The sequence below is a fragment of the Panicum hallii genome, chromosome 2, assembly GCF_002211085.1.
Source record: "Panicum hallii strain FIL2 chromosome 2, PHallii_v3.1, whole genome shotgun sequence".
NCBI lineage: Eukaryota > Viridiplantae > Streptophyta > Magnoliopsida > Poales > Poaceae > Panicum > Panicum hallii.
In genome coordinates this window covers 45,259,532-45,282,629 of record NC_038043.1, presented here as the reverse complement: position 1 = coordinate 45,282,629, position 23,098 = coordinate 45,259,532, and the positions used below count along the sequence as shown (strand labels likewise).

Here is a 23,098-nt window from a genome sequence, read left to right as displayed (position 1 = left end):
TTAAACTAATATGCAGGGACCTTTAGTCCGGATTGATAACTCCAATAAGACTACCACCTCTGGCCGTTGGACATGGGTATAGATGGTCAGATGGGCCAGGCCTATTGGGCGGCATGAGATCTGGCACTAGAAGAACCCGACACTAACACGACCTGATAGCAGTAGTGTCGGGCTAGCCCGGCATGATACATCTGGCCGTGCTTGGGCTGCCATCTCGACCCGTAGTGCTAGCCTTAGTACGATACGATTTTGAGCCTAGTACGATTAGGCCCGTTAACAATCCATTACCACCTATTATGTATATTCTTCAAAACCCTAATCTAGTCCCTATCCTCTTCCCTCCTTCCCTCCCAGCCGCCGCCACCTGCCTACCCTCCTCTCTTTCTCTCTCGCCAAATCGCCATTGCGCGCAGCCGCACGCTGCGAGGCTGCGCCCTCTCCTTCGGTCGGCGGCTCCCCACCTCCCCTCCCCTCCCCCTGCGCACCATTGCCGCTCCACCCCACGCCATCTTTCTCGCCGCTGACCACGGCCTCCGCATCACTGTGCGATGTAGGGAGGCTGGAGGTGGCGGCGGCGCGAGACGCGGTGGCCGGCGGTTTCCCTACATCGCTTGAAGACGCCGGCGGTCTTCCTACATGTTGTGCCGACGCGGCCGCCACCGCCGGTCTCTCGCACCGCCGCTAGACGTCGTGCTCGGGCCGACACGGGCACGCTGGGCTGCCGTGTCAATCGGGCCGGCACAGTACGATTCAGCGTGCCTGGGCCGTGAGGACGGCACAGCACGATTGGCTAGCCGTGCCTAACCATACCGTGCCCGTGTCGTGCTCGGGCCGTGTTGGGCTTGGCCACCTATTTAGCCATCTATAGACGTAGGACTAATGTTTTTATTAGTTTGGGACACAAAATCGATCGGGATTAAAAGCAAAAATCGATGTGCAGTAAGTATGACGAGACAAATGGTATGACAAAACAGAAAGGAAAATATGATGAACAACGCCGACTTCTATTTTATTACAACGCGAGTTTGATCATAGCCCCCGCGGCCGCAGCGACGCCGACGGGCCCCATCCTTGGCCGGATCCTGGAGCCCGTGGCGGTGGCAGTCGGAGTGACGACCGGGGGCGAGCCGTCCCCGGCGATGGTGACGGCGAGCCTCATGCCGATGGTGCAGTGTCCTGGGATGTTGCAGATGAAGTAGCGCGTGCCGGGGCCCGTGAGCGTGACGTTGGTCGAGCCGCTGCGGTCGTTGCTCAGTGCGCTGCCGCCGGCGCAGGCGAAGTAGTCGTTCTTCCCCACCTCCGTCACCGCGTGCTCCGCGCTCGGGTAGTCGAACACTGCAACATTTTTTCACGACGTGGTGCCTTTGCGGACTATGAGCCGGGGAGCAGCAGGGCTGACCACTCACCTAGTTTGTCTCCAACCTTGAACGTCTTGCCTCTGACCCAGGCGATGTAGTCGACGCCGATCGTCCAGCCCTGGTCGTCGCCGACGATGAACGTCGTGGCCGAGGCCAGCGCCGCCGCCGCTGTGAAGCCCGCGGCGAACAGCACTGCGACACGAGCCAAAGTGCTGGGCATGGTGATCTTTAGCCTTGCGATGTGCTGCGACAGTGAGAAGCAGAAGACGGAGGCGCACCGGTTTGGCGCGCGAGATCGATCAGGATTACGTACAGAATTGAAATCACCACTTCACCACTGTTGCTGCTGCACACTTGACATGAGGTTGGAGACACGGTGGTCTATTTAAGTATTTAAAGATCTCCTGGTCGCTATTTTTAAAAATGCAAAATCTTGCGCGTGTTGATTCTTATTTCTTGCATGTTTCTTCCATTCCTTTAGCTTTTTTGACTAATTTCTTCAATAGCGGAATAAGTGCAATAATGTGTCGGGAAGGAATTGGAGTGCAAATGGTGCGACCAAAAGCTTGACGCGAAAGCGGCACTAGAGGCTACGGGTAGGACAACTAGCTGCTGTCATCTTCGTGCAGCCAACTGCATCCTTTTTGTGTGATCAGAGCACTAGCACATCTGTGTGATCAAGACCTCGTGGGCGTTGAAAACAGGGGGAAAAATGAACATGCTGCTCAAATCATCCTCGATGTGAATAATCGAGGAGAGTGATGGCTGGTCAGGGAACTGATGCCAAAGTTAGAGCAAAATTAGGATCTGGCCAGAGGGAACCGATGCGGAGCAAAGTGTAGAGCAACATCAAGACCTAATGCATTGACCGAGCGTGCAAACGATAGGGGCAGGACTCGACTAACGCTCTCGGATACGTCACTTTCATGCCTCCTGCTACTGTGTCCCAAATCATCTCGAAATTCTTGCAGCTTGGGCAAGGTCTCTCGTCCGCAGAGCATAACACGGCCCATTCCTTTTTATGATAGGGCAATCTGGCAGGTATAGATCATTTAAGCAGGACCGGTACAAATACTAATTGCTCGATGAAAATTTTTAGCAGTTGGATAAATCATAGGTAGGTGAGAGAATTAACGGTTGGATAAATATCACGTGAAACGAAATGAGTAGCTGAGATAAGTCATTACTGTGTTGTGTATGTTAGCGATAATTATATTCCATTATCTAAAAGGAGGCATCAACGAGAATAATGCCAGGAAAATGTACAAGACATGTTGTCAATTGCTGATTAGCACTGGAATCATCAACGGCCTGCATACACTGTAGAGCCCACTGCCGGAATCCCCATGCCCCCGCTGGCGCCCGACGTCACGGGGCCGCCCGCAAGCTTCATGCCGCTGCTGCAGCAAGCCGATGATGGTGCCAATGGAGTAACGCGTGCCGGGGCTTGTGAGCGTGACGGCGGTCCTGCCGCTGGTGTCGCGCCGCTGCCGGAGCAAGTGTAGTAGCCACTCTTCTACTCTTGCTCACCTCCGTCACCGTGTGCCCCTGGTTCCCGTAGCCGAAAACTGCATGCGTTGGGAACTGATGCTGAAGTGTGTGGAGCAACAAAGGCAATTAGGCTCTGATCAGCTTCGTGGTCCGGTCAGGGAACAGATTCCAAAGTGCAGAGTCACATGGCCATCCATGATCGAGATCCACCGGCGCTGATCGAGTGTTCAATGGGCACGTATAGGAACCACAATAAATCCTAGAGTTTCTAGGAAATTCGTAGAAGTATCTCCCCATCCCATTCCCATCTGCATGCATCACTTCATGGGGAACGAGTGGTGCATTTGATTATTTTTATTTTATTTTCAAAGCGATGATCATTATGGGTTAGTGGGCAATGATTGCAACACAAGGTCTGTGTAATATTCCAGGCTCCATCATGACACTCCGATTTGAGCATCCGGCGGGCGCACACACCGTCACCATGTCTTACTATACCATGGAGCGGTTCTAGTCCATATTTACAAGAAGGAATTCAGAAAGAAGAGAAGAAAAGAAACAGCCATATTTACAACAAGCAACACTTCACTTTTTCCCTCGAATCTACATGAACTACTATTCCTTGGCATCTGGTCCAGTAGAGGATGTTGGGTTCGGCTTGAAGTCCTTCTCAAGCGCTTCAATGACAGGCTCCACAGCGGCGTCGATCTTGTCACTCACGTCTTCAATCTGCAACAGAAGAGGTTTAACTTTTCCATAACACATGGAATTATCTTCGACTGGACGAAAGAAAACTGTTCCTAATTTTAGCTGGATGCAACACAGACTGTACGGTTTCAGCTGGATGCCTGAATAAATTTGGTACGAAGCTACCCAAGCATGTTCAGCAGGTTTGAGTGTTTCTGAAATAAAGCAGACACAAGAGTGTTCTGAACTTGCCGAATAAAAGGCAAGTTCTGCAGGAAGCATCAGGAGCAATCTTTTAGAATATGTTTTCCCCAGCTCCAAGTCAAGAAAAGATTGAATGTGTCGTCAGTTTCTTACATGAACAGCTAACCAAGAGTAAGATCCTTGTTTGAGCAGTGCTCCTGCTGGTTTTCCAAAAAAAAAAAGAACCCTTGTTTGATGTGGTCAGAATTTTCCTACAATGAAAATATCTGAACTTTGTTCTTGCACAAGTTTTTTCCATGTACCCTTACTAGTGTCTAGTGAAAAAGTGTGGCCGATAACAAATTAATACATACATAAGATTCTCAATTTCTCATGTACGGCTGAAATATGACATCCTTAATATGTTGACATATTCAATTTCAAGTAAGAGCAGTGATAGCGCAGCGCATACCTTCTTAATGACCGCTTCAACCTTATGTGCATCCTTATCCACCACTTCAGCAATGTACTCGATCTCCACAGCAACCTTCTGCAGAGGACCGTTCTCTGGTAGGGAATTGGCTGCGTTGGCAGCTAGCTTCTCTGTCACCTCAGCAACATGCTCCACAACCTCCACTGTAGTTTCCACATTGTTCAACGTTTCGCCTGACATAGAAATTCAAACATTGCAATAAGCTGTTAGGAACTGGGTTATATGAACATGTGCCAGCAGTTTGTAATTCATCTGATCATCTGACAACAGTGGCGGACGCAGGATTTTCATACTGGGTGTACATACAACAGAAGAGCTGTTATAAAGAAAAACGAAAAATCCATGAAAGTGAGTGGAAGAAAATTAAAATTGCTTTGAACTTTGCTTTGCTGGGTATATAGTTTTAGAATTGGGGTAGTGGTTGTTTAAAAAACATCGGTTGTACTGCAGAAATATTTCAAATCAATAACCATGCTTTTTGGTTGGCCGAGGTACTAAACTTAGAAAAAATATGCATTACCGACTTCCAATTGCACTAGCACCAAGTACAAACCGATTGCATCATGTACACAAATTAAAGTTAGGAACTAGAATAATCACTCAGTTGAAAGTTGGACATATATATGGTGGTGTAACATGGCTGTGAGCAGAGGGGCTCCCTCCAAATCGCCGGAGCTAAAGAAATAGCCGCCACAAACGGCAGGGACGCCGAGTCGAGGAGAAAAATGAACGGTGTCCTTCACTCGTTGTTCTCATTTGAGCCAGCTGACAACCAGAAAAGAAGAGGCCGGGCCATAACTAGAGAGGTTGCTGGGTTGCTAGATAGTGTTATTTGACATGTTTGGACTCAAAATACAAAGCAACGTAGTCTGATAAAAAAGTCTAGCTATATTGTGGTGACTAATGAGAGTTTTCTACCCAAATTATTGGGTGTACAGATGTACACCCATGTCTCTATACTGCGTCCGCCCCTGTCTGACAACCAATCCTGAACTACGCCCCCCAAGGCCCCAGTCACCATCTGCAATTCTGCATCCTGCAACTAGCAGTGCTATGGGTTTGAACATACCTTCGATCTTCCTGGCCCTCTTGTAGAACGGCACAGCTGTGTAAACCACGCCCCCAAGGACCATCTGCACCCTGAGAGAGAAACATGGAGCATGCTAAGCACATAATTCCAAATCCTATTTTGTGCTTCAGACAAAAAAAAACAAAGAAAATTGCTATCCCCAATTCGTACCAGATAGGTATCATCGGCAGCGGCGAGAAGTTGAGGCGGGGGTGCCCCGCGGCGGCGGCGGCCTCGGCCAAATCCGCCGGAACGATGTCCGATTTCCCCAGAACAACCCACCTATTCACCGGAATAAACCGCATCAGACAAATCCACGAGTCGTTGTCTCAAACAGAGCAAAACAAATCACAGATTCCTAGTCCGAGAAAACGTACCCTGAATCCATGCCGCCCGGATCTGCAGCGCCGTCGGCAGGCTTCCTGGTCCCGCTGCATCAGAAAGAGGAAATTCAAGAAACCACTCCATCAGATTTGACATCAATCCCTCGGTAGGTTAATCCAAAAAAGGGGGAAAAAAAAGAACAAAACAAAGCAGCAGCAAAGGTGGCGGGCACATACCCTGCAGGGCCTTCCTGGGTGGCGGTCTGGCCGGCGGCGTTGGTCGGCGGCAAGGTGAGGGTGGCCATGGAGGATTGGGGCCGGGGTAGGTGAGCCCGAAGGCAAGAAAGGAACAAGCGGGTAGAGCAGATCAGCTCGCCGGGTCAGCTATAGGTTCCGTGCTTAATTGCATACGCTATCATTAAATTTGTGATAGAGTCAGAATAATTATTCGAGTTGTAGCCGTAATTAACGTCGCGGACTCGCGGTTGAGTAAAGAGTAGAAAATCCAGCACGAGGGGATTAAATTAAACAAACTATACTCTGCAATCAGGCTAATTGCGTCCCGCTCGATGCGGACTTTGATTAGTGCGTGGTGATTGTTCGCAAATAAAAAACAAAAGATTAGTGCGTGATGACGTGGCTTCCCCCATGCCAGAGGATTTGAATCCGGCAGGCGGGCCCGGCCCGGCCCGTTAGAAAATCTCACATCCCAGCCCACGAAAATCTTCTAGCGATAAAAGGCCATAGTTGGGCTGGTGGAGAACTAGCCCGAACTAATAACGGGGCCCGGGGGACGTTTCTTTCGGAAAACGAATACAAAGCGGAGCGCGTCTTTGTCAGGTCTAAGTCAAATTTACTAAATCGTCTAGATGCAATTTACCAGTTTCATTCAAATACAGCGTGTTCAAATCGAACGGCGACAAATTCAGAAACCATCTGAATTCGGAGCTGGTGATACTGGGAACCTGGAAAGATCCACGAGCTCATTGACTATTTGTCGTCATTCGATGTGACCCGCGATTCACCCATTGATCGATTAATTTACCAGCACTTGCCTAACAAAACCGAACCGCACCAAATCACCCGACCCCGCTGGTCAAATTTACCCTTTATTGCCAAGGCAGTACTAGCTCAGGTAACTAATATATCATTGTCTGGGCCACATCCAGAGAAATAGTACGTAATCTTCTCCATTTTTAACCCCCTCAACGGTTTGAATTAGGGTCGACAGTGTACCGGACAGTGGAGGCTAATCTTGGTCCAACTATTGTTTGACTTTCCGTAGTCCCATACTGGCTGCTGCTCGGAGCACGAGGAATCGAAACAGGGCTTGCTCACTGACTGGTGGCCCCAGTTCCGTAGCAGAGCTTCTTGGGCCCATCGTGTCGGAGAGATGCTTGCAAAGTCGTAGATATTGGGCGCTGGCACTCGCACTCGCCGTCGCCGTCGCCGTCGGCAGGCCATGCGCTCCAGCTCCACCCCAAATTGCTGCCTCTGCGTCTGCCAAACCTTATACCAAACCCAACAACGACCAATCCACTCCACATCTCCACCCCCACCACCACCGCCCCCTCGCGCACGAGGCCACCTCCCCGATGCGCGCCGCCGAGCCCGCCGCGCTGCCCCAGCCGCAGTCCGATCCGAGGTAGCCATGGCCCCGTTGCGCCCGCACGCGGCGACGACGGTCACCGCCAACTGCACGGACAGCCCGCTCGACTGCTTCCGAGTCTGCCCCGGCGGCGTCGAGGACTGCTCCGAGTACGCGCTGCCCCCGCCGCCCCCGATCCCGGTGATCCCGCGCGCGCCCGACGCCGACCGCCACGCGCCCGTGAGACTACTCCTCGTCGTCTCCCTGCTCTCCGCCTTCCTCTTCCTCTCGCTCGCGCTCTCCACGCTCCTCCTCTACCGCCGCCGCCGCCTCATCCTGCGACGGCGCCGGCGCCTCGCCGCGGCCGCCGCTGAAGGGGCCGACGACGGCGGGTTCGGCGACGAGGAGGAGGGCGGTGGCGGGGGAGGGGGAGGGGTGGTGCACCACGTGTGGTACATCCGCACGGTGGGGCTCGACGAGGCAACCATCGCGTCCATAACAGCCGTGGACTACCGCCGCGGGGTGGGCCGGGGCGGGGACTGCGCGGTGTGCCTCGGCGAGTTCAGCGACGGGGAGCTGGTCCGCCTCCTCCCGCGCTGCGCGCACCCGTTCCACGCGCCCTGCATCGACACCTGGCTCCGCGCCCACGTCAACTGCCCGATCTGCCGCTCCCCCGTCGTCGTCGTGCCTTCCGATTTACCCGCCACTGCCGCGGAGGCTGCGTCGGATGGTGTCCAAGCGGAAGAGCACCAAGTGCATGACGAAATGTCGCTGTCGCAATCTGAACCAGAGACTGAGGGCTCGGAGGTCTCTGAAGCCTCTTCAGACACTCAAAGTGAGGACACAACTGCTTCAGGGGAGGAGAATGGAAGGGCAAACACCAAACCAATTCGGCGCTCGGCGTCCATGGACTCGCCATTGTTCCTTGTAGCTGTTCCTGAAGCTCAGGATGATGTCATGCCGTCTAATTGCAAGTTGCCAATTGCCCGAGAGATGAAGATCTTCAGGGTGAAAGAGAAGGAGGCAGCAGGCACTTCTTCATCTTCTTGTCAGTCAGGTCGGTTTAAGATTGGCAGGTCCATGTCAAGCAGTGGCCAGGGGTTCTTCTTTGCACGGAATGGCCGCTCCAGTGGCACTGTGCTGCCACTGTGAGTCGGCAAGTTTTTTATCATCAAGGGGATGCAGCCTCAGCAAAGCCGGGAGCTGGTAGTGTGTCAGTGTCTGTTGATAGAAAGCGTATACCAGAGAACTGAAGTCGCTCTCGGAGAAAATCTCCTTTGAGATGTGAGCTGAAGAGAGCAATTGTTGGTGATAAGGATTTTAGGAGTGATGTGGTTGTGTTAGCTTCAAAGTCCCAAGTTTCCTGTATGATAACTTCAAGCTTGGGTTAAGTGAATTTGGGGAAGCTGATGTTTGGCTTCTCCATAAATTTTTATTATGTAGCAATCACATAAAAAGGAATGGACTATCACCTATATCAACTTCTACTTGTCTCAAAAAGGAATGTAGTAAAATACTGAAGTAAGAATCTGTAGCCTGGGAGACCAGTACTTTCTGGTGGTGCCGTGGTGGTGTATGATATTTTTAGACCTCTTCTTTGTATGGATAGCATTGAGCATGGATTGATTGCAAACTTAATTACTAATTGAGCATGTGATTGTCTTATTTATCATGGGGATGTTAAGATCCAGTTAGCATAACTAGTGATGAAATATCTGTTGTGCTAACATATTGCAGATTTTGCATGTGAGGTTTTGCTGTTGGCAGGATAGGAAATGGACTGCAGATACAATACTATGGTCTATGGTGTTCTCCTGCTGATCAAGGTGCAAAGATTCACAAAATCAAGGTATCTGATTTGCTGATTCCTCAGTAATCTTACAGGTTTTAAACATAAGTGATATATATTATTGCAAGACCCATGCACTTAGACATTGTTGATGTCCTACACCTCTAAGGTTGTCCTTGGCCTTTGTTAGTGGCCAACTAGCTTGTCTTATGTGAGATGTTTGATTACAACATTGATTTAGTTGCCTCTAAGATAGTACTATAGAAAGATATTTCGTGATGAAATGATGAATTAACAAAGCTTTAGCAAGGCATCATGAACTTGATGCTTATTTTATTAAGAATACTAAAAAAAATTCTCCACTGATGCCATATCTTTTTCACTACTCTAGTAGTAAAAAGTACTAACATAATTAACTATTAATCATTGAATTTTTTTTTTATCCTCTTTAATGGTTCAAGATACTAGGGACAGGCCTTATCCATTTTGCAGGTCTTAATTGATTTCTGCAATAAGAAATTGAAATAATAAATAACATGATTGTTCATTTCCATTTGCTGTGGATTACAATTCAAAATATGTTTTTGTCAGTTGAGTGCATGTTTGGTTTCATCTTCTACTCTTTCCTTGTCTCCTTTTAATGCTAAATGTAAACTATCATAATGATTAGAATGTTCATGGCAAGGAACAAGATCGAAACTACATTTTTAGGAAACTTAGAGCTGCATGGTGAGGAAAACAACACTCGCAAATTCATTCTTAAAATAATTGAGCTTAGTAAGATATTCTTTCTTTTTTCCTTCTGGGGATCAGTAGGAAAGCATGTTTCTCAGCCTTCCAAGTACGAAAAAGTATGGGATCACTACATCAAAGATTCTGTTCTATGACTTTTCTCTTTAATCTATATTACACTAGAGAGCTATGTATATCTAGAAAATATGCTCACCTGTCAAGAATTAACTTAAGAACCTGCAAAGTATATACTAAAATCACAACATAAAGCTCACTTTACTCACCATAACGTTTGTAAATGCAAGTTGAGGAAATATGTCGAATTCATTCAAAATCTGAAACATTGACTTTAGCTGTCACCTCATTTACTGATTTATGAAAGTATTGGGGCTTAATAATTCTGTATGTTTGCTACTGAGGGTATGTGGTTCCTTTGCATAAACCTTAGACGAGATCTCAATATGTATAATATTTGATTAATAACTTCTCCAACGCTTGGATTTCACCGTCCATGTATGTCTAAATTCCTTTCTTGAATCTTGACAAACATGCAAAGTATGTAATTTTTTGTTCTGGAGCTAGAGTGTAGAGAAAGTTGCATTGCATGAATAGATATTACACCAACCAACAATGTATTTTCTATTTTCACTGGTCTATTTCTATCATGCTGCTGTATCTTTTGTTCCTTTTGGCAACCACTGAAACTCCCTTATGCTTAGACTTTCTGCCCCCATCTCATCTCTTACTCCATTATTGTCTTCCTTTTTCCTTTTTTTTCCAGTCTTTTTCTTCAAGTGGAGTTATTTCTGCATCTGTTAAGCTGTCCATTTTTTGTCTAGTTGCTTTTTGATAGGGGTAATCGCTGCTGATCTCCAGTTGTCCACAGGCTAGTTTGGTTGATGAGAACCAAGACAACAATCATGTACTTGTATAGTGTAACATCCGTGCATTTTGGAATGACATGTTTGATGCTTTCTGCCCTTCTCACTCTTTGAGAGTTTTAGTTCCATGTGCCTAATTGCATTAGCCTACTGACTTTAGCCGTCCATCATACATCATGCAAGTATTTTTCAGATCACAACTTGACTATAATTTTCCTGTACCATGCTTTTTGCTTTTGTCATGGTTCAAGCGCCCAACTTACAACATGAACTTTTTTCTATTGCTATCCCTATGGAATCCTGGAACAAGATGTTAAGTCATTGATAGGCCCTCAACATGTGTAGCCGTGTAGGTCCTTTAACTGTAGGTCTTGTATGTATGTGATCTATGCCATGTGTGTTGTTGAGATTGGTTTTCATATTGACTACTATATTAAGCTGTGGTTAGTCCACTTAACTAAGATCAATGTTGTCTTGGTACAACCTATTTTCGCTGATTTCAAGCCATTCTGCTCTACCTTTTTTTTTCTTTGTCATATGCTGCATAGAGTAGCTGCATTCTATAGAATCAATATACAATATGCGACTCTTCTATTTATGCACCTAAGCATATTATCAGTATATATATGCACCTATTGTTCGTGCTACCTCGATCTGTCATTTTCATGATACTCATATGCCTGAACATACATGTATTTCACCTTGGATATTCGAGATATAGTAGTACATCTATCTTTACTAGGCAGCTGAAGGTTTTTGGTTAATTGGTTGATGCATCATGCATGGGACTCCGCTCTAACTTGTGCTGTTTATTTTTACACAGGTGGTTCCCTTGTTTTACCGGATTACATTCCTTCCGAGCAGAACATTTGAAGAGCAAAGGCGACATGCTGCATGGGAGCAAGATGCACATGTAGTTTGTCCTGTTAGTCGAATCAATCAGATGCATGCCTCACAGGGATGGAATGCTCGTGCAGTTCTTTCACTGTTTGATCAATCATGCTTAGACAGAAATGGTAAAAGGTCGATCAGTTAAGTGTTCCCTGTTTTAGAACCTTTTCTTGGGTCAATGAGAGGACGCACACAAGTTATTTGCTCTCTTTATTTTCCTTTCTCGTTTCCCTTTTTCAGTCTTGATGTCCATACACTAAACCATACTCCATACCTGTTCTTGCGATGAAAGCGGTACGTTATTTGCAGAAACGATCTGATTTGCGGTACACAGTAGAAAAAACTATGCTCATTGAGCTTAGTGAAGGATCTGAAAGAGCTGCTCCTGCGCGCACACAGGTACGTATTTTTGTGAATTTATTTGTGATTTACACTACTCTTTGATTCTACGATCCATGCGCACAGGATGACAGGAGCTGGGAATCTTTTGGTGTTTTTGGCAGGGCGGTGGTGCTTCACAAGGGGAACAGAATCCCACCAGGAGGCGTGAAACAGGACCTGTCGGTTATGTCAGATCCTGTGTTGAACATGGTAGCACCCACAAGGGAATGTCATGTGCCATCTCCACCACGCGCCGTGGATTTGGAATCGTTCTCTGGCGCTCTCGGAATTCAGAGACCTTTCATGCCGGACATTATTGATGAACAAAGATAAAGATATGCATTCAACTAACTGACAGACTAGCTAACCCGATAAGTACATTATTCGTTTGCACAAAGGGAATCACTTCAGTTGCTACAAGAATACAAGATCTAAAAAAAAGTTGCGTGCCTGGATTCATGCTTGATGCTGCTCTAAGCTGCAGCCCTGCTCTTGGTGGATCATCTCGACGATCTGATGAGTTGCCGCTGCAATCTCATCCACAGAGGTAAGCTGGCAGTCGTCCTCTACCTGCACTCACGAGACGAACATCATGTGATGATCCACAACCCCTGATCTGCAACAAGATTAAAGTAAACAGACCGGCGCGAGAATTCGTAGCAGCTGGAGACAAGGCAAGACCCAAAAAGGCACGGAAACCTAGGCGCCAACTTGCCTCCCAGACTTCCAAGTGTGGTATTGCGAACCAGGTATGAGTGCTGTATACCTTGGAGTGAGAGCGGTGTGTATCCGCAGGGTAGCGTACGAGGAGATTGAGGAAGAAGAAGGTTGGATTACCTTGAGGCTGAACGAGTAGAGCACCATCTGGCCGGCGCTGCTCATGTTGAGGTGGAGCACGGTGAGGCGGTGGCCCTGCAGCCCCACCACCAGCCGCAGCAGCTGCCTCGGCCGCCGCCGGGACAGCACCCGCAGGTTGGCGTGGCTCTCCACCATGGTCGCCTCCACGTCCGCCACCGCCGACGGCTTCGACCCGGACGCGTCCTCGGCCTCCGCGCCGCCGTCGCGGTGGGTTGTAGCGTCGGCGGTTGCGTGCTCCGGCGCCGCGGCGGCGCGCATCGAGTACTGCGGGAAGGTGAAGAAGCCCGCGAACGGCGCCGCGTCGTCGCCGCCGACGCCGGTGCCAGGGCGCTGCGCGGAACGCTGCCTCCGCGCCTCCAGGGACTGGAGCAGCTGCTCCAGCTCCTTGACGAAGTTGATCGCGCCGCCGACGATGGACGCCTGGTCGCCCTGCACACACGTACGGCGACGCGACGCGCGCGCGCACTGAGTTGGCATCGTGCCAGATCGATTGATTCCTAGGAGGACGCGCGTGTGATCGAGGGACCCGTGGATTTACCCGTTGCGCGTAGGCGGGCGGCATGAGGGAGCGGAGCACGGCGAGGTACTCGTTCATCTGCTTGCGCCGGTTGCGCTCGACGGCAATGTGGGTCATCCGCTGGCTCTCCACCTCCTCCTTGTTCTTCACCGTCCTCATCCTTCGTCGCTTCCTCCTCGCCACGGGCGCCACCGCCGTGGCCTCCTCCTGACCAACGCTTACCCCGGACTCCACCGGCGGCACGGCGGCGGCCGGGATGTTACCGGCCGGCTCCTGGAACTCGCGCAGCAGCATCGACGACGAGCACGCGGGCGCGTCCCAGCTGCCAAGGCCAGCGCCACTCAACTCCAGCGCCCCCTCCGCTCCCCCAAACAGGCCATTCGAAGGCCCTCCTGCCATGGCGCCACACCCGAAGCGACGACTGCTGCCTTGCTGCTGGGACTGGGACAGCACCACGGCCTCCAATGCCATGCCTCCGTAGGTTCTCACCTCCCAAGGAGCCGCACCATGCAGGGCACACAAGAATCCGAGGAAAGCTAGGCCCCTCCTCCCATGGGGATCGCCGGCCGGCCGGCGAGTTGATTGGAGCTGGCTGAGCGGGCAGCAGCACTCGGTGGTTGCGGGTTTTCTTTTCTTGTAGCAACGCAACACATCAGGTCGGAGCTGGAACGGAGGTAGTAGCTACGGGGCTGGAGGACACGTGAACGCCGCTGCCTGCGCGTTCGGGAATCGGGAATGGCAACGAGAGAGAGGGAGGGGGGGGGGGGGGGGGGGGCCGGGGGGCATATAAGACTGGCTGATGGGAGGGTTTGGAAGGGAGCGGGTCTTGGTGTGATTAGGCCATAATTCGGTCGCGTGGCAGCGGGGGGCGGCCGGGCTGGGGCTGCGGCGCGGCGCCATGCCAAAAGGTGGCGTCCGGTGTGGGGAAAGGGGGAACGGATGGCGATGGAGACATGGACTATTCATCTTCTTCCGCTGGGAAAACTGGAAAAGGAGCTGCGCCAAGCTGGGGTGAAATGGAGAGAGGCCGGGCTCGGAATGGGAGGAATAAAGTATGTAGCTGCGTGGGGATGGGGGGATAGATGAAGAGCGAGCCCTTCCTTGAAGTGTACAAACGTCCGCTGCACTTTTGCCCATCAGCTACATTGACAATTTCATGCATTTTTTCAAATAAAAGTTTGCAGTCCGCCCATATCATCGTTTCAGTGTCTCTACATTCGAGAGATCACCTTTCTCTTGGCAGCAAAATGCTTGCTGTCTTTCAGGGGACAATCAGCAGTTCTTTTTTCTCTCTCCTTAATATCTGAATTTTTCTCCTCCACTCGGCCACGCGACCTTCACCTCTAGTGAGTTCCGCCTATCTTCTCTATCTTCGATAAGGTGCTTCTTCGACAAGCTCTTACAGGTTAAGTTTTAGGGTTCACAGATTGGGCTTCTACAAGAATCTATTCATCTTTGAGCTCGGAGAGAAGGCCGTGGAGGATGTATAGGGAATCAGTGTGTCGGTCCTAACTCCTAAGAGGGGAGGGAACGAAATTTGATATTAACAAAACCAATGCCTACTCTATTTAGATAATTCTAAATATTTCTATTTTAGATCCGCTCTAAGATTTATATTGTGTCTACTCTAACGTTCAAAGATAGAGCTTAGCAACAGATAGCCAATTCTAATAAACTATCCTAGCAACTACTATAGGAGTTTTATGATGGTAGGTTGCAAGAGATTAAGTGCGAAAACGTAAATGCAGTAAGTAAAGAGATGAGCAAGAAGCAATAACTAGCACAAGCATTTAACTCATGGTACCAGTCAACAAACTATTAACCGCGCTTTCCACTTTGATCTTCCACCAAGGATATACTCACGCTCATCAAGATTCTCCCAGTCATCAAGACTTTCGGATCACAACCACAAAGGTGGGCACCAAGGTACATGATCAACTTGCCACAAATGTAAGTTTTACAATAAACCTCTTTTCGGTTTCGGTTACTTGATTCCATCTTCACTTCAGAGCTTGTGCTGTAACAACAAGCGCCTTTATACCCTCATATCGCCGCTCCACACAAAGCGGAGAGTGTTAGCAAGCTTAATCCACCAAAGGCTCAAGGTACTTGCACACCAATATCACGACTTGATCCAAGCACAACTCAGAAAAACCTTGCAAATCATCTCCGTAGGATTAAACTAGCACTAATCACTCTTTGATATTGTGTTTGTTGCCCTAGATGCTCACTTTTAACATTTTATTCGTTTGGTTGTCTTCTCAACCCTCAAGTGTGTGCAGCTTTTTATATAAACCCCAACAACCTTAAATAACGTAATGGGGGTGATATTTATAGTTTCAACCATTCAAACTAGCCGTTGACTAAACAGCTCAAATATGTTGTATACCAACTCCGGGACATTATTGGACATGCACCGAGCTAAACTTGCTATTAAACATTGCACTGTTCATCTCTATGCTTTTTCGGTCTGATCACAACTCTTGCAACCGGACCTTTCGGCATGTACAAAGCCCCGAACCTTGAATCTCCAAAATCTTCTCTGCATGAAAAGGTTTGGGCTAGGCTCGGGCCAAGCTGAGTTCGCTGTTCAGTTTGGGTTGCTCCTTGCCTTGCATAGTTGCATTGGGCGGGGTCAGGTTCCCAACTCAGTCGGGCCGGGCATGTTTAGCTCAGGCGTGCTCTTTTTTGAACCAGTTGATGAAACAAAAGCTCGAGGCAATTGACTCCTCGGTAAGCCGGGCGGCAAAAATTCGCCAGAAAGCGAACGCTACAGAGCTGGCATCCCACCGATCGCCGCCACGAGAGCGCACCCGTGGCGGGCTCGGAGCGCACGAGGCATCGCGAAGTGCCTGCCGCTCTAGCCGCAGGTCAGAGAGGAGACCAGCCTTCGTCGTCTACCTCGCCTCGACTGCCATGGAGACTGAACCTGTATGGCGGTATCACTGTTCGCCCTACCGCACACAGCGCTAGCTCCGCCCACTCCTACGGCTAGATGCATGCGCATCGTGATCGTATCTCACTTCTCTTCTCTAAAGAAGTGGTGCGCTCCTACGCTACGCCCAGACCCTGGTTTCGATGCCCATGCATGCGTGCAGCTTAGCGCGCGCAGGCGGCGGCAGCGTCGCTACGTCCCGGCGGGAACCTACTGAGCACGAGCAGCGGTGCAGCAGGCGGCAGAGCAGCTCGCAGGGCGTGCAGGATAGAGACTGATGATGAGCGATGAGCAGTCGGCAAGTGTTTTTTTAAGCCGCAGCTTTCTGCTTTTCTACTGTAGTGTCTGTAGGACTGTAGATATATTTGCAGTTCCTTTTTTGTTCATTGTTTTGGTTTTTCGCTGTGTGCTGTTGCTTGTACTTGGGGGCGAACGCCGAGACAGACCGAGAAAGGGCGTAGAATCCCGAAGAGGATCATGATTCAGATGTGCTGTTTCGAAAGGATGAGTTTCTGGCGACTCTCACGGAAATTCCTATGGGATCAATCAAGTTCCGCAGGAATTTCTAAAAAAGTATTCTCATCTTTCAAACAGAGCTTGAAATGGGCAAGCAACCAAAATACAGAAGGATATGGCCAAAAAGATACAAGCGCAGATGCACGATGATGCCTCAATTTCAGCCACGATAGTACATTACAGTACTACTAAACGGATCAAGGGTGTTGATCATCATAGCCCAATGATCATGTAGACATTGGTTTTAGATGTAGCCCAAGAAGCAACGTCCTGTCGTGTCGGCAGGCCTGAACGATCCAAATCAAGAACGTGCAGCTGTGTCTCATCTGAAGAAACAGTGGAAAGGGCGAGCAGTAGACTTCAGCTTTTAACACAGACACTCAGAAAATGATTTGCTGCGCACTGCATGCAAGATCTCTTTCCCGGCCACATGAAAGTTGCAGATAAAGGGCACGCATCAATCGTCCAAGCCACACGAGATCTGAGGCCTCGCCATCACGCATTCACGCGACCACAATTCAAGGTGCTTAGGGATCACATAATTTAGCGTTTATGTAAAAAGTTCATCTTACAGTGCTTAAATAAGTTTAGTCATTTTGTTAGTGATTGACATTAGCGAGTGGAAGCTAGATAGCCCCTAATGCTGTCTTTTATATCTAAAGAAAGAGCACAAAGTGGTGACAGGAGCTTTGAGGCTTCGAACGGGTGAACAAACCCATCTTATTTTGAGTTGTTCAGGGTAAAGCAACAATCCTCCAAGAGTCCAAGGTCAGCCATACAATCCTGACCCGGGCCAGGTCTCTCATACACCACCGTTAACAAGATTCCCAGAGAACAACCACACACGCCACTATCTCCTCCGCCGCCGCAGTGCGCACACGGAGGCAGTGGCTTAGTACGCTGCCCCGGCCGGCCGCCGGCCGGCAAGCGGAACCTCCACTCAATAACATGGTTCGACGGCTCGACGCTACTAGCTCCATCGCAATCCACAATTCCACATGCACGCCAATCGATCGAGAAGCGACCAGGCGCTCGTACGCGGCGTTGGTTCTCGGTTCTGGCCGCTTTTCAGTGGAAATCGGCCGGCGGCGCCGGTGTGCGCTCCGTACTCTGCCACAAGCCAAACACGTACGCCGTGGCCGCCGTCCTGTCTCGCTCATCTTTTTGCTGTGCCCAGGGGACCCCGTGCGCGAGCTAGCGCAAGGTGTGGCCTGCTGGTTTACCGTTTACCCGAGCACAGGAAGAGGAACATACCTGCCTCTCGCGGCCATGTCAAGAGCTAGAAGGACATGTGTCATGAGTACCTCGGAATCTTCCTCTCTTTCCTCCCGGGAAGACTCAGGCGATTCTCCGGGTAAAAATATATATCGTAAATGTGTGTTTTCTACTGTTGAGATCTCCCAACTTTTCAAACTTTCTTCTGCCAAAACCTGCTTCAAACTTGAAAAGATCGTAAAAGTTGCCTTGTTTGCTACATATTTTTAAACAGGCCTACTAATATCTAATCGATGGATTGCCATGGTATATGGCGGAAGTTGGTAGGAGACGGATGCGGGAGTGTGACGGGGATGGGGTGAGTACACCGCTGACCGCGGACGTGTGGAAGATGGTCAGAGACGGTGTTACAGAGGGAGAGGCGCACAATGACAGCCCGGCCTTGCCAGCGAAGGAGGGCTTGCAAGGAAGAAGCCATTAGAGGTAGGTGGGAGGTTAGTGGAGTGAGGGAGACCTGAAGGCAATTGCGTGCAAAAACTGAAAATTCAATCCAACTCCTGAACTATCTCAAGTTATGTGTTATTGGGAAGTAGTGCTACGAGGTCCTACCATTAACAGGATCTTCGACAAATGCTGCGTGTGGTCCGAAGCTAAAGTAGGCCAAGGTAGACACATGCATGTGTAATGAACCCTAGCTTGCTAGCAATCTAGCAATAGCACGGTGCATGGTCCTATTATGCAGCTAGAGACACGGATCGTACGATATAAATTATATATATTCCGGCCAGCAAGAAGTAGGCTACTCCGGTCCTACCTAGGTTTGGGCCCGGATCGATCTGATCGATGCCCTTCCACAGTTTTATGGACAATAGACTTCCGACAACGATTCAGGCGGGATCGGGAAGAGATGGAGATGGCCTCCACAGGCAGCTCTCACTCCAGAGTACAGAATGCAGAGACTGTAGCGTGCGCCACTGCACAGCACATTGCAGGCACGACTGCATGAAGCAAGGTGGCACAGTATTAGCACTGCTTTGGTGCTGGTGGTAGCTAGTATAAAAATGGTCATGGCGCAGCCTGGGGATGCAACGAAATAGCCGTCTGATGATCCGCAGGAAAGGAGACAACAACAGGGAGAGGATGATGTGGATTTGACGCCACGGGTGTGGCGTTAGGAAATTCATTTGCCAAGTTGATAATTTAATCTTGCCGCCTGCCTACGCAAAACTCATCAGTTAGTTTTGTTTCCGCGTTAGTTGCAGCTAACAGTTTCCAAACTTGTAAATTAAAAGCTTGTAGTTGTTGATGCAAAAAATCGAGCCGATGATAATTCCTTGCGTGCAACACACTCTAGTTTGGAAGATCAGCTTAACTCCAGTGTAGATTCTTAGCTTATTGAGATTCAGGGTGTACCGCTCAGTTTGACCATACAAATGACAAGATGCGTAATAACATCATATCAGTCCAGTTAATAGAATCACGATGTTTAGCCGATACAACATTTGGATAAATAATGTATATGAAGATATGTCAGCTAGATAATAAAATTGAAGTATACAGAGCCGACGACCAATGGCCGATGCGATAATTAAGCATTTAGGCATCTATCGACTGGCAAATAGAATCAACAAACTGAGCAATCGCCGAACAAATAAATCATCATAAATAGGATCAGGAAGTTGATGACAATTAATCTAGCGTCACCACCAATCGGATCGGAGTTAACCGATATAGCGCCGACAGCCGAACGGTAGACTTAAAAGGTCACTAGCTGATGAATTTAAATGCGACAAGATAAAAGTTCGGTAAAGGATTAGTAAAGGCCAAGACAAGAAACTATCAGCTAATGAGAACTAATCTGATTCTTTCATTAATGAAATCAATCTTTTGCTAACAGTTAAGAAAAAAATTCAATAGATAGAAGCCGATAGATCTAAACAAGATCAAGATAATCATGATTCTATCGGATCTAGTAAGAGGTCGAACGATATAGCCTTACAGAACATGATAGGAATCGATAACTGGTAGGTGAACTAGACGAAATTACAGCGATGCGCCGATAATCAAAGCCGAGAGCACCTGAGGATAGTGATGCTTGCAAGCGAACTGGAGGTCGAGACGATGCAGCCATGTTTACCGAAGAAGACATCGAGTAGCTACACTACTACTACTCATAGGGTTTGGCGTTGAGCCAAGAAGAAAATTGTATTGATATGTTGGTCGAGAGATTATTACAAGATTTGGTCATCTATATTTATACTCTAAACAAAAAGATTCCAAACGACCAGTTAACCATCACAAACTTGCTAAATAAGAAAAATCTAAAAGAAAATATTAAAATACATGGACTCTAAAAATTTTTTAAACCTTTGTTAATAAAACTTCCTTGACCGATTTGTACATGTCCTTCCTTAATATGCATCTTGAAATCCGCTATCTTTAACTCAATATTTATTGAATTATCGGCTTCCTTCTGTATACTCTATTGGTCATAAACTTACCAAAAGTTGGTGCGAACAGTAGTACACTTTGTCACGATCTTTATGTATTAGCAAAATATGGCAAAGATCCGGGTCTGCAGGAGGGGCGAACTAGAGTCCCAGCATACTGTGAATTCCCTACAACCCTTTTTTAGGGGAAAACGAATGTCACCATGTTAGATATGATCTTAGCATGCATCAATCGCAGGTTAATTGGTTATGACCTTTATAGTGGATATGCCTATTCAGGCCTGAGTCTTCGACTCAACACAAGTATCAAGATTTTTAGTTAGTTACGTTTTAAGTGATGAATGATGTGTCCATCGACAATGTGCGCATTGATTTGCCAGGTTAGTCTTCTATGTGTTTATAGGGGTAGAATGTGTGCATACCTTCATAAATATTAGCGTACATGCATGGGTATGAGCATACGCATTTCTACTGTTTTTTCAAGAAAATTTATCTTAGAAGACACATCAAATATGACCAATTGTACTGAATTTTTGTGGCGGCAACCTGTTCCATACGGAATGCTGCGCCCAAGGAAAATGGTGCGTGGGCTTTGATGTCGACTCCACTCCCAGATTGTAGCCTGCGAAATTTGGGCCCATAAAGCGCAATTCGGCCGAGTTTCAAGTTGTCTGCCCCACCTGCCCTTCTCCACTGATCAGTTGCTCTGTAGAAACGGTCAAGCTTTTCTTGTCCCTGCCCGCGGCCATCAGCAGAGCCATGCGTCAGACGAAGCCCATCGAAACAAACATCGCCTGCCGATGGACCAGAGCGCGTGGCCGGCCGTTGGCGAATGGCGATCGAGCGGCCGCCGAGGCGGCACGGCACGGAGCCATTACCCCGTGACGACTTCCTTGTTCCTTTGCAGCAACCGCCCGGGCAGGGCCAACGACGCGACGCCGGACGAAGAGTCTCTGGTGTTGTTCTCGGCACAACCGCCGCCGCCGGCTACCGCCCGCGCGCGTACGTGGCCGGCTGCCGTTCTCTGCCCACGAACGGACCAGCCGCTTCTGCTTCCCTCCCTAGCTTGCCCCGTCGTCAAGTGCCTCCAAGGTGCAAGCGTTATCGCTTCGAGAGATCCGACCCATCAGGTCAGGCGAGCTCAGCTTGACGAGGTCAGATCCGTTCCGCGAAGTCAGGTCAAAAATCTGATGTATATACTACCTGGCTCTGCAGTTTCCATGAATATCTGTTGCAGGATCAGTGACTTGTATTCGCATAGATACAGCTAGCTGCGCAAGACAGGCGGGACTAATTCCCTACGTTGATAAACAAAAATGCCACAAAGTGGTATCAGTTTACTGCACGCGCGGACGCGCCTTGTTCTTACTCGGTGATTTTGAGCGACGAACGGACCCGATGCAATCAAGCAAAATGATCGGTAGCATAGCACGTGGTCGGTGGTCCGCATCAGAACGGCACACAGTTGAGAATTCAGAAGCAAACAAGGAGCTTTCTTCTGTTCCAGAACTATACAATTCGATGGTCATGTCTTCCTGGTCTTCTAGATCTTCCCTTGTCAAACACTCAAAGAAGCTTCTTCTCGTCATAACCATTGGCTACTGCCTGAACCGCAATTCGTTAATTAGGATAGGATATACTAAACAAGTCGAAGCGGCCTGCGGTCACCGGTCAGTGATGACCAGCCGCGCGCTCTAGTCAGTTCAGCGGCTGCTGATCGATCGAGTAGGTAGCTCCAGGAAACGGAACGGAAACACAGACCAGGAAGAGGCCAAACAAAAACCGAACAGAAGCAGGTGGCAAATCTCACGTGCCGCCGGCGCATCACCGCCGATCCTTCGCTAATCGGGTTCTCCGCCTACCCTGCATAAAGTTGTCAACATTCCTCCGGCCACCACTTCGCTTTGAAGCGACATCGTCATTTTGCAACTGTGCATTTGTTAAAAATACTAGTACCTCTTATATCTGCACGTTTAACATGATGGCTAGGTGGTTCGTGCTCCTTGAAAATAATACGAAGCTACGCTAGTCTTCCAGGATCATAGAGTTAGCTTATTAGTTTCGTGAATTCATGAGTCACTCCTGACATTACAAGTCCACTTCTAAAATTATTTTGCTTATAAGATTTTGCACGGTTTTTAATTTTTTTGAAAAAAAATAGAAGTACATCCTCATTGTGACATTTAAATTTTTTTCATTTTGGTTAATATGTCCATTGTTAGTATATACTTCCTTTGGTTACAAATATAAATCCACTATAATGTTAACATGTTCTCAAATATTCACTTTGGTTAGCGGGTACTATCTCCGAAATGAACCAACAAGTTTGCTCTAGACCAAGGGAATAATTTTCTTAAAATATAAAAGTTATATTATTATAAAATTATTTTTAAAAAATAATCTAGTAGTGCCAATACTTTATTTGTTAATACACACACATAAAGTTTAATTTAGGACAACGAATTAAAGACATACAAGGCCATATATTTTTTTGAGACTACATAGTACAACTTAGACACGCACGATGCACGTAGACTCACCCCTTTAAATGCACGTACGCAAACCCTATCCCTATGAGCATCTTCGAATACCGGAAAATTCTCAAGATTGACGAAGTCACTGCAGCCGCCTCGCTGTCGACGGGAACGTCGCCTACCACTGAAAGCACAACGCCATTAAAATTTAAAGAATTCGCTCCATAAAAAATCGAACCCAGGACCTCAAGTGCTACTAAGGCTCTT

General features: G+C 48.4%; 4 protein-coding genes and 1 long non-coding RNA gene across 5 annotated transcripts; 2 read left to right on the top strand and 3 right to left on the bottom strand.

The window, feature by feature from the left end:
* Positions 1-940: 940 nt before the first annotated feature.
* LOC112883246 (blue copper protein-like) lies at positions 941-1,730 on the bottom strand. Its single transcript, XM_025948517.1, has 2 exons — positions 1,407-1,730; positions 941-1,335 (listed from the first exon to the last, which is right to left on the bottom strand). The coding sequence occupies exons 1-2, from the start codon at positions 1,576-1,578 to the stop codon at positions 1,013-1,015; spliced, it is 495 nt and encodes a 164-aa protein (XP_025804302.1). The 5' UTR covers positions 1,579-1,730; the 3' UTR covers positions 941-1,012.
* A 1,517-nt stretch (positions 1,731-3,247) lies between these two features.
* Positions 3,248-6,019, bottom strand: LOC112883245. The gene is made up of 6 exons (XM_025948516.1): positions 5,842-6,019; positions 5,659-5,712; positions 5,453-5,563; positions 5,282-5,352; positions 4,192-4,385; positions 3,248-3,578 (listed from the first exon to the last, which is right to left on the bottom strand). The coding sequence occupies exons 1-6, from the start codon at positions 5,907-5,909 to the stop codon at positions 3,465-3,467; spliced, it is 612 nt and encodes a 203-aa protein (XP_025804301.1). The 5' UTR covers positions 5,910-6,019; the 3' UTR covers positions 3,248-3,464.
* Positions 6,020-7,063: 1,044 nt separating this feature from the next.
* LOC112882814 (E3 ubiquitin-protein ligase Os04g0590900-like) lies at positions 7,064-8,857 on the top strand. Its single transcript, XM_025947964.1, has one exon. The coding sequence runs from the start codon at positions 7,067-7,069 to the stop codon at positions 8,342-8,344; it is 1,278 nt and encodes a 425-aa protein (XP_025803749.1). The 5' UTR covers positions 7,064-7,066; the 3' UTR covers positions 8,345-8,857.
* A 194-nt stretch (positions 8,858-9,051) lies between these two features.
* LOC112882816 lies at positions 9,052-12,263 on the top strand. Its single transcript, XR_003226713.1, has 2 exons — positions 9,052-11,884; positions 11,989-12,263. It is a non-coding gene; the product is annotated as an uncharacterized LOC112882816 (long non-coding RNA).
* Positions 12,264-12,297: 34 nt separating this feature from the next.
* Positions 12,298-13,952, bottom strand: LOC112882815 (transcription factor bHLH94-like). The gene is made up of 3 exons (XM_025947965.1): positions 13,263-13,952; positions 12,704-13,153; positions 12,298-12,436 (listed from the first exon to the last, which is right to left on the bottom strand). The coding sequence occupies exons 1-3, from the start codon at positions 13,710-13,712 to the stop codon at positions 12,323-12,325; spliced, it is 1,014 nt and encodes a 337-aa protein (XP_025803750.1). The 5' UTR covers positions 13,713-13,952; the 3' UTR covers positions 12,298-12,322.
* Between the last annotated feature and the right edge of the window lie 9,146 nt (positions 13,953-23,098).

What these genes read in the sequence shown, in the direction of transcription:
- LOC112883246 (XM_025948517.1), bottom strand. Translation starts at nt 1,578, where the DNA reads ATGCCCAGCACTTTGGCTCGTGTCGCAGTGCTGTTCGCCGCGGGCTTC. An exon ending in CAAGGTTGGAGACAAACTAG is followed by an intron (nt 1,336 to 1,406) that starts GTGAGTGGTCAG and finishes AAAATGTTGCAG; the next exon opens with TGTTCGACTACCCGAGCGCG.
- LOC112883245 (XM_025948516.1), bottom strand. Translation starts at nt 5,909, where the DNA reads ATGGCCACCCTCACCTTGCCGCCGACCAACGCCGCCGGCCAGACCGCC. An exon ending in CCGGGCGGCATGGATTCAGG is followed by an intron (nt 5,564 to 5,658) that starts GTACGTTTTCTC and finishes TCCGGTGAATAG; the next exon opens with GTGGGTTGTTCTGGGGAAAT. An exon ending in GAGGGCCAGGAAGATCGAAG is followed by an intron (nt 4,386 to 5,281) that starts GTATGTTCAAAC and finishes TTTCTATGTCAG; the next exon opens with GCGAAACGTTGAACAATGTG.
- LOC112882814 (XM_025947964.1), top strand. Translation starts at nt 7,067, where the DNA reads ATGCGCTCCAGCTCCACCCCAAATTGCTGCCTCTGCGTCTGCCAAACC.
- LOC112882815 (XM_025947965.1), bottom strand. Translation starts at nt 13,712, where the DNA reads ATGGCATTGGAGGCCGTGGTGCTGTCCCAGTCCCAGCAGCAAGGCAGC. An exon ending in CGCCCGCCTACGCGCAACGG is followed by an intron (nt 13,154 to 13,262) that starts GTAAATCCACGG and finishes ACGTGTGTGCAG; the next exon opens with GGCGACCAGGCGTCCATCGT. An exon ending in TCTACTCGTTCAGCCTCAAG is followed by an intron (nt 12,437 to 12,703) that starts GTAATCCAACCT and finishes TCGTGAGTGCAG; the next exon opens with GTAGAGGACGACTGCCAGCT.